Genomic DNA, 10,076 nt, shown 5'->3' on the forward strand with positions numbered 1-10,076 from the left:
CAGGACATGGCTCATTCTTTTGTAGACCCGGCCAAATTATTGTCTACTAATCATGAATGTTAGAAAGAAACACGAGTAGTATTACAAGAATGTCGGTTTGAATTTCCTTGCCTCTTCTTTTTGGGAGCCATCGGTTTGTCATTATGGGAAAATAAGACTCGGAAGGACATCTTATAATCAACTTCTAACTGTTGTAGCTCTGAAGCCATGTAGATTTATCAACGACCATCAGTAGTATAGAAACTGACTTTTAAATTCATGAATAAATATTCTGCAAACATATGAATCTGTGCCATGGTGACATTTATTTTGTTTCTACACCAAAACCCCTCTGACAGAAACAAAGCTATTTGCTTAATCCTTAGGTATAACATGATAGTTCATTTTCCGCATCTGAATTTTATCAAAAACAGGTTTAAATGTACACATATCTAAATATTGATCCACTACATATATGTTTTCAGTATAAAAAAAAATAAAAATCAAACAATATCAATTATCAATTATTTTTGATACAGTTTATCAGGTCCCCTTTCACCATCCACAGATTAATATTTAATTATTCGTCATTATTATCATTCCCTACACACCTGAGGGATCTGACTTCAAGGAACATCTAATAAAGTTAAATTGTATCATGCCTCATATACTGAGTATATACCATTTTCAGAATATTCGATCTCAGTTTGTAAATGGGCCACTGCGCTCAGACCGGTCGGCTCATCGTCGCTGTATCGGATGCCACTCAAAAAGAATGGGGTCACACTTGACCAGTAGGATATTTTAAGCAGTACTGATTTCACAACATGCAAAATGTTTTTAGCATGTGGGCCTTCACTGGTGTGTCTGAATTTTAAAAAAGATCAGTTTCCTACTGATATGGAGCGTAAAGCCACATGTGAAATATTTCAGTACACTGACCTCAGGTCCATATATAATACTTTAAAATATGTATTTGGAGTTAAACATTAAAATAGCATAGTGGTTTTCAATGGGATATTGAGGTGCATAAAGCACTGCTGGGTTGGATATTACAAGATCTAATATGGATGTTTTAAACACTAGGACATGCAACTAACATTTTCTCTTCAACCAACTTCTACTGAATGGTATGTAGCACACTATAAGGACTGTGCTTCTACTGTTTTTGTATCATCTGTGTATTTTGGATAATTTGCTTGTAGTTGATATCAGGGTGAGAGACAATTTTTCATTTGACTACATCAGCAAAGAACTGACAGCTAATATGCCTTCGGTATCAAGACCAACACTGCTCACTCATTCCTTTAACCCAAATGCAGAAGGTCTACTGATTATGTCTGAGACCAGATAAGACTTGTTGCCAAGGTTACGCCACTAACGTTATCATCTACCAGGCTAATACACATACCCATAACTCAGCCAAACACACGTACCTAAATGCACGTACAAGGCCACCACAACTGGCTGACGTCAACATCAATCAATGCTACTGTAAGTAAAATGTTGACTCCCTTCAAGCTAAACTGCATTCCTGCCCACTGTTTCCCTCTGTGTCAGTCTCTCCTTGCTGATCCTATACCTGACAGTTTTTGTACATCAAGTTCCACCTGCTTGAAGGAGAGTTGGCCGTTAGACATTAGCTGTACACAAGCAATTTGGGCTTCCTTTTTTGTCTGCAGAGCTCAGAGATCTCGGTCTAGAAAATCCAAGCAAAAAGACTACTTGTCAATTCCCAGAAAGTTTTCAATTTCACAATATGGATAATGTTTCTGCAAGAAAGTCTGATGACAAACTATGTTGTGCAACTGAATTATGTATTTATACTCCAAAAACAGCATGAGACCACTTTGAAAGTAACACTGACGTTGTATTTGACATCTACGCTCGCACAAGCCTAACAATACAATAAAATGTTGGATAAGATAACGGGCAAAGTATTGTTAACTTCCCCCAGCTATAACGGTGGAATATGACCTGAAATTCACTGGTGGTTAACAGCTAAAGTGTCTGGTTAAATAAACAAACTAATCATTGCCAATATTTCCTAATGGCTGTTGGATTGGATGATTTTCAACAGTCTACAACTTCAGGTTTGGATTAATGAATAGCTAATTACCCTGAAGCATGTAGCAATGGAACAGCAGAGACAGTAAGGCAACACCTAATGGTTAAACAAAATGGTTACATTTTCATTTTAAGAAGTTTAAACTTGATGCAGTGAATTGAAATAAGAACACATTCTTTGGACAGGTCATCACAAATGACATTTTTGACTGAAAAGCTTAAATGCAAGGATTTGTTCATTAAGGTGCTAAATGCATTAAGAACAGCTAATGTAGGCAACTCTGAAGGGAGAAATTAGTCTCATCCTTTTGATAAAATTTAACTTAGTCCTTCACAGAAGGTTTTTTCAAAGTGAAACTGCATTATTATTCGGCAAGTGATGGTCCACAGTATATGTTGGGCTGTGGTTTTCCTTTACACAGTGCTGAACAAAATTTCTGCAGCTATTTTAAACAACCTGGTGGAGTAAAAATACTTTTGGTCTTTTCAAAGGTAAGATGCTCTTTTTTTTCAAACTTGCTGGTGCTGCCCCTCAACTGTTTTAGTGGGTCAGAAAAGGTAAAATATTCTCATACTGTAAACTGAAAAAGTGACTGGTTTAAGTGGTTTAACATCAGCTGCACAGTCATCTTGTCTGGGTTGCACTTAATAATCAGAAAGACAGAAACAGCTTCTGGAAGAGCGCTTAATATTCACAGAAGGAAAAAATTAAGTTAGAAAGTTAGAAATGCTGCACACAATCTACCACATATGCTAATGGAGCCAAATAAACTGGAATGTGGTTTCTTGATAATAGCTTTGTAAAGAGGACATGGTCTCATATCATCAGAGCTCTAAACTAAGGCCTCAAAGAGGAAGAGGAGACACAATAGTGTGTCTTGTCTTCCTATTCAATTACGATATTGCTGTGCGAATCTCACAGGAAACTGGGGGTCAAACTGCTACAGATGTTTCCGAGAAGTAAAGCTGTGAAATGAGTCTCCCCTGTGAAAGAGCATAATTGGCCTAGTTAAATGCTTTGTTACAGTTTCCAAAGGATGACAGTCCGTTGACTGAAGAGATGTCAGCAACAGTGTGCAGGAGACTCTGTTAAGAGTGCTAGCAGTCCCTGTAATTTCAGTAAACTGCCATAACATGGCTACATTCAATTCCTGCATAGCATTCTCTATACGCCCACTCTACCTTCTTTTAATGCTAATGTTTACGATACATCGTAGTAACGTTACATACACGGGGTCAAACAAGCTAGATACACCACGGACTGACAACTAGTCAAAGTGGCACAGCATTAACAAACTGATGTGTTCAAGAAACCCTTGCTCTGTCCGTTGGCTAACGTTAATGTTACAGTGCTTTAAAAGTATGTCATTTAAAGTGTTGCGAGGGAGCCTGGCACACACGGTACAAAACAATACTGTTGAAGTTAGCAAATTAGCTCATGTTAGCTAACGTTAACCATGTCTTCTCCCAGCGAACTAGCTAACATAAGACCAACAGGATGTGAAGATTAGCTAGCTTTATCGCTAGTTAGCTGCGGTTAGCTGGCAGTCGCCCTGAGAATTCAACGCGTTAGCTAACGTTAACGTTAACGGCTAGTTAACGTTGACCATTCACTCACAAACCTTGTCCATCAGTTTCCAGCATTTCTCCACTGTCTTTTTGTCCACGGCCCCGGGCTGGTGATGGGAGTGGAGGTGGTGGTGGTGTGGCTGGAAGGCATCCTTCATCATTCCGATGAGCCCCCCGCCTTTCTTCAGGTTCCCTGCCATGTTCGGGCTCGGCTAGGGATGGCCAGAGCGGCAGACAGACAGGGCAGGACAGGGGTCAGGGGGACCGAACCGCTGACTTCAGTTAGCTGGACCGGGAGATGGTGATCCGGCACCCCCCGGCGAGGACAGCGCCCGAGTGGCGAATCCGAGCCAGGGTCCGAATGGGGGGTAGAGGGGTGACTATCGGATAAACGCACCCATCAGTAAACCTAACATCAGTTTGTCAGATAAATGTCCCTATTGTGGATAAAACTAGCCCCTCAGTCACTCACACCCCGTGCAAGCCTCTCTGTGCTGCAGCTAGCTGCGCTGCTCTCTTGTCTCTCTCTGCAGGGACCCACGCAGGCTAATTAACAGAGCACCAGACCTGCCTCTCTGTTCGCCCTCAGCTGGAGGACAATGGCACCGTTTCTCTGCCCAGGAGCCTTGTGGACTGGAGTGTGTCCTCTCTCCTCTTGACACCACCCGATGTCGTTTCCCTTTTTTTGTCAGCAGCAGCAGCAGCTCTTTTCGCCAGTGCTGTGTCTTGACGGGAAGTTCAGTGACTGTGTGACAGTGTCAGAACTCCTCTGCGGGCTGTGAGGCGCACACGACACCACTGACTGACGAGAGGAAGTTGCACTTAAAACTGCGAAAGCTTCATGGGCATACACAGGAGGACCATGGGTGAATAAATATTGTAGGAATTAACATAGCCCAGTATTTTTCTTGTCCTCTCCAACCCGCTGTGACGTATATGCGCAGCCCTTTCCTGTACGTCCCCTTCCGTTCACCCCCCCAAACTCCACGCCTTCCATGTGCGCGTTCACGAACTATGAATGTAGTCGGGTGCGCGCCTCTGTCTGTACAGCATTCATACAACGGTGAAGGGATGCTGAATGCAGCCTTGAATTCTCGCAGCGCTGGCCTTGGTCACCCTGACCACAAAGGACGCTTTGACATGTCTCAATAAAAGTAAGGATCCAATTACATAGTCTGTGGATATGGGCAGGGGTGCCCCAGTCAAGTTGTGATTGGCTGTTGTTAAAGTCAATCAACTATCAATCAAGTTAGACAGTCAGTGGCCAAGGCAACTCACACAGCAACCAGTACCATGCAACAAAGGCTCACCCCCTGTATGTAGTGAGAGAGTCCTGTGAGTGTGTAGGTCTGAACAGGCAGCTTCACAGCAAGCAAACATGACTCCAAAGAAAAAAACAAAAAAGACCTCCATGAAGAAACCAGAAAAAAGTAACTTTGCTTATGAGATTATTCTATTTTTTATTTATTTTTTGCTTTTGTGATGCCTAATCCTGCATTTTCTAGAAATATTCTTGTCTTGTTGCAGGTGAAAATGACTTAGAAGTGAAGTATAAGCGCAGTATTCTGGATATAGCCATCCTACAGGATCACATTGGTGAGCAGAAATTTTAAGTTTAGTTGCTTTAACATTATGTAATGTGGGCTATGATTAGCCCAACTATATAATGTTTTAGTCATTATACACCATACATACATTATACATCCAGGGGCAAACTGATAAATTACACTCCTATTAAAGTTTTAAGAGCACAAATCTACACTCTGTTATGTCTTACGCTGTTCTGCTAATGTCTGATGTACCATAGGGCTGCTAATGATTATTTTATTATTGATTCATTATTTGATCTTTTTTTAAAAATAATTTATAAATCATTTAATCTATTAAATGTCAGAAAATGACAGACTTTTGTATTTTGAATTTAAAATAATACAAAACCAAGACTTTGGCCATTTTACTTGATATACGACATATACAATTGCTCAGTTATCATACTGATAGTTGGTAGTTAATTCACTCTTGTATGACTAGTTAATTAACTGAGTAATCGCCATAATATTACCATGTTCCATGTCTTTTTACTATCAGTCCATCACACTAATTTTACCAAGAGAAATATATGTACATTTACTCAGTACACAAAATACACAGAGCACATTTCAAAGGGGAGAATATGTCCTTTTGTAATCTAAATTCATCTTATGGTGTTACTGTTTGAAGTATTCGTAACTAGCAGTGGTGGTAAGTGCAGTTAACTAAATGCAGTTATTCAAGTGCTGTGCATCTATTTTATACTATACTTTCCACTTTTTAGATGGAAATATTGTACGTTTTGGCAGCTATAGTTACTTTGCTAATTAGGACTTTATATAGAAAACATACTGTATGATCAGTTTAAATTATACTATTAAAATGTTAAAATCAGCACCACCTTGCCCAACCACAGCAGTAAAATGCTACTCACACATGTATTGATACAGTGATATCCAGTAATGTAGTTCAGTCAAAGCTGCAATGTTTCTGCATCAGAACTTTTACTTGCGTATATTTAGCTAATAATACATTTACTGTATTTGAGTAAGATTTTGATTGCAGGACTTTTACTTGGAATGTATTGTTGGTAGTTGCACTACTTGAAATGAAGGATCTGAATTCTTCACCCACCAGTGAAAGATAGATTGGATTGGATACTTGAGCATGTTTTACTTATAAGGCTTTAGTTTACCATATTAAAATATTGACAACAGAACTGTAATTGGATGGTTATTGTCACCTCTGCTTAAGAAAAAAACTATTCCACAACTGGTGTGTACATTCATGCATGCACGTGTTTGTGTGATTACAACAGCTTCACAGTGTGAGTCTGTAATAAAGGTCCAGTCCGATAGATCTGACCTGTGGAGACGCATGAGAGACATGGAGCAGAAGCTGCAGCACGAGAGACAAGACCACAGGGATGTCAACTCTGGTATGGTACAGGCGAGGCATGAATTGACAATTAGGCTCCCTTTTAATAACCTGAGATAAAGCGTGGATCCCTTTGGGAGTGAGGACAGGGGGCGTGTTTGCCAAGGTTAGGGTAATTTTTGAGGAACAAAAAGTCTAATTAGCTGTGTGCCTAAGCTGATTTCTGCATAAGCCTTACAAAGTGAATCAGCAGTGAAGTCTGACATCGTTGACACAAATGTCATTCTAGACCTCAGTCGCCAGTATAAAACCATGCAGCAAGAAGTGGCCAACAAGGTAAAGGGGCTGGAGAAGGAGGTCTGCCAGCTGACAGAAGAACTTGGTATGGATACATTTAATTTTAACATCTATATTCAAATGAATAAAGACATAGGAGTGCCAGTCAGTTCCCAAATTAAAAGTGAAGGCATGCCAGTATGCATTTGTTTGTCTAGCTCTTTGTCAGGAGGAACTAAGAAAAGAGAAAAGAGAGCGCGAGCAGGTGGAACAGGAGAAGGGCGCCGCCATAGCTGACCTCCAACACAAGCTGGACAAAATGGAAACAGACTATGAGAAGATTCTGCACGTGAGTTGCAACACAAGCCAATTCAAATTAAAGCTAGTAGTGCAAAATGGTCTGAAGAGGCAGCCACGAACAGCTTTGACCATACATCTTTTAAGCCCCATGCACAAAATGTACCCATGAACAAAAAATCACATTAACATACAAAAAAAGAAATAAATGATACAAGAGAGCTAAATGTGGAATATAAAGAGGTTGATAAAGAGTATTGATAACTACAATAAAACGATCAAACAAAACATTCACAAACAATGATTCTGGAGGATGTGTTGGTTGCAAAAAGAATTTGCAACTACGGTGAACAGATTTTAACAATGCTGTTCCGGCTGTTTCTGTCTTTTACTGTGAGGCTATGAAACCAGCCAATAATAGTAAGCCAACAGGAGACCCCCTGTGTCTGAGAGCGTGGTGACATGAGGGTGCTTGGGACTCACAGAGCACTGTGCTGATGCCAACTATGTGTCAGCTAGGCCACGCACCACACTCTGAATGACAGGTCAGGTGGGGTGTGGTTTCTCTTTAGTGACAGTCAGGCTTTTGACTTAGTTGTGTCTGCTCGATTACACGACACTGAGCAGATGACTTGGTCTAAAATGGCGGACCAGTCTGAGACCAGTTACACAAGTTAAGGCCACTGTGTTTAGATTTGTTATACGATGACCAGCGTTCAAATTTCTGATGGCAAAACTCTTGTTTATAGAATAAAGGGACAGTCCTAATGAGAACTCTTGCAGCCTATGTCTTTATTCAGTCACCAATGTGACTACCTACAATCCTACATAAAAGGGCTATAAGAGTACAGCAAGGGGTCATCAAGTTTTGCTCTTCAGATCCGTTAGAAGGCAAAGCCTATGTCAAACAGAACGATAACTACATATTATAAATGGCATAGTGAAAACAGGTGCAGCGCTGTAATCAGCTTTCCTGCTGCTCCACTACTCACTTAAAGCAGTCATTTATTTTTTAAACCCTAGTGTTAAAGTTTTGTCCACCAAACCTATAGGTTAGCATAACATCATACTCACCACCACCACTGTAGAGATAACAGACAAGCCTCAGACAGGTTACAAATAGTCCAGCCTTCACTCAGCTGTCAAAAGCAAGTATTTGGACACCTGAGCAAAGGTGAACATTAAAAGTTAGCGCACCAATATTTTGGAAGGGCTCCCCGACGTTACAGAGCCGCAGAACGTCAATCTGCAGGTTGACCTGGATGCACGCCACTGTTTTGTTCACAGTGTGATGTCAGAAGTTATCTGGCCAGCACAACTAGGCACAAAATGAAGCACAGGAAGGTCTTTTGTTGTTGGTTTAAGGATCATATTTCTTTGGTCCTACTGGACTCCGTTGTAGAGCAGTTTCAAGTGGCGAGTGTTAAGTGCTCAGGTTTACACTATACACTATCATGATGAACAATGTTATGCTAACCTATAGGTCCAGTATATTAATTCAAACAAGGAAAATAAGATTCAGGTTGTAAAATAGCAAATTTCTATAAAGATATAATGGATGAGGAAAGGGGTCAGTATTGGCTTTTTATAGGTACGCTTTAATTGGCTGAGCAGAGACAGCACATGAGCATTTTCAGTGCAAAGATCTTCAAAGACAAGTGGTCAAGCCTGGAGCCCTGTTAAAGGGATCAGCCTGTGATTACAGAACTACGGTTTTGATATGTAATTATCATTATTTCTCTTGCTCCTAGTATGACACGGAATGTAATTATGCCTCTTCTCCACCAGCTCACTCATCAGAGTTAAAGGTGGTTGGGGGGGGGGGGGGTATCAGATTGGATAACTGGGTGATTTAAAGGGAAAATTTTGGCTTGCATCTCATTTTCACTGATATTTTCCCACAGGAGACTCTAGACAGCCTAACTTCCCAGCTGTCTGTGACTCGACAGGGGCGGGCGGACAAGAACACAACCCTTCATCAAAACTACAAGGAACTGCTCTCTGAGTTTGGCTTGAATGCACTGGACAGCTAAAAAGATAGGCCCCTTACAAATGTGTCGCTCCTCTCGGCGAGACACATTTGTTTAATGTTGCATCCACAACTTGATTGTGTTTGATCAGACCATTGCATCTCTGCAACTCAAAATTTAGTATGCCTAACACACCGATGGATGGATGTATATAATATTTTGAGTTATCTATGCAAGTATTCAGCAGTTCACCATGTAGTGTCTGTAATGTTGTGTAATGCCCACTAGATGTAGCAAATGAGATGGTGGCTTGAATATCCTTTTTTAATATTATAGTATGTATTCTGTATTTTATATGTGTAAATACATGGCATACTTTGTTCTTTCTTTAAAACAAGACATGCCTTAAAAGCCAAATAAAAGTATGTGAGGTCTACGCTAACATTGTATGAAATGAATGATACTGTACTGTAGATAAACAGCAGTAAAGACGATCATGACCTTACAACATGTAGGCATGTTAAGCAAAGCTGGCAACCACTGTTGTCTTTTATGCGGAGTCAGTGGACTAGAGGCCATATGGTAACAGGCAAGAAAGCGTAAGGTGAAACTGGCCACATGAGCCACAGACACGTAAGAGATTACATTACCACCACAATACACCAACACCAACAATACACTGCAGTGTTTTCATTCAATCCGCAACTATGACAAAACAGGAATCCTGGGAAAGAAAAAATAAGAAAGTTAACCTATACAAAGTAATGTTCAATCAGAGGTAAACTAACAACAGACAATACACAATGATTAAAAAAGGCTAAATAACCTCTAATGATGCAGGAAATATGATTTAGCTGCCCAGCATGGATAAAACTCAACTTCCTCTGCAGGGAGCCAGATAAACAGATTTTTACTTCCAAGGTTGTCATTTGGGCGTCTTTTTCATGGCCCAGTGCAACGTTTTTAGCCTCTCATCTGTGAGGTAATGAATCATTTACTCTGGGATTAAGA

At 40.4% G+C, this 10,076-nt stretch overlaps 2 protein-coding genes across 2 annotated transcripts in view; one reads left to right on the forward strand and one right to left on the reverse strand.

Moving 5' to 3' along the window:
* The window catches only part of cbl (Cbl proto-oncogene, E3 ubiquitin protein ligase), a 44,525-nt gene extending 39,969 nt beyond the window's left edge, over positions 1–4,556 (reverse strand). Inside the window, exon 1 of the mRNA XM_046073532.1 lies at positions 3,669–4,556. Coding sequence (XP_045929488.1) covers positions 3,669–3,815 — 147 coding nt within the window. The 5' untranslated portion in view covers positions 3,816–4,556. The remainder of the gene's footprint in view (positions 1–3,668) is intronic.
* On the forward strand, positions 3,332–9,594 carry ccdc153 (coiled-coil domain containing 153). The gene is made up of 6 exons (XM_046073533.1): positions 3,332–5,045; positions 5,143–5,211; positions 6,464–6,583; positions 6,812–6,904; positions 7,017–7,147; positions 9,000–9,594. Exons 1-6 carry the CDS (start codon positions 4,994–4,996, stop codon positions 9,126–9,128), a joined length of 594 nt encoding a protein of 197 aa, XP_045929489.1. The 5' UTR covers positions 3,332–4,993; the 3' UTR covers positions 9,129–9,594.
* The last annotated feature ends 482 nt before the right edge of the window (positions 9,595–10,076 follow it).

This window comes from Micropterus dolomieu, linkage group LG17, assembly GCF_021292245.1.
Source record: "Micropterus dolomieu isolate WLL.071019.BEF.003 ecotype Adirondacks linkage group LG17, ASM2129224v1, whole genome shotgun sequence".
In the NCBI taxonomy this organism is placed as follows: Eukaryota; Metazoa; Chordata; class Actinopteri; order Centrarchiformes; family Centrarchidae; genus Micropterus; species Micropterus dolomieu.

Coding starts and splice junctions, on each gene's coding strand:
- ccdc153 (XM_046073533.1), top strand. CDS start 4,994: ATGACTCCAAAGAAAAAAACAAAAAAGACCTCCATGAAGAAACCAGAA. Junction 6,905..7,016: donor CCAGCTGACAGAAGAACTTG/GTATGGATACAT, acceptor TTGTTTGTCTAG/CTCTTTGTCAGGAGGAACTA. Junction 7,148..8,999: donor ACTATGAGAAGATTCTGCAC/GTGAGTTGCAAC, acceptor ATTTTCCCACAG/GAGACTCTAGACAGCCTAAC.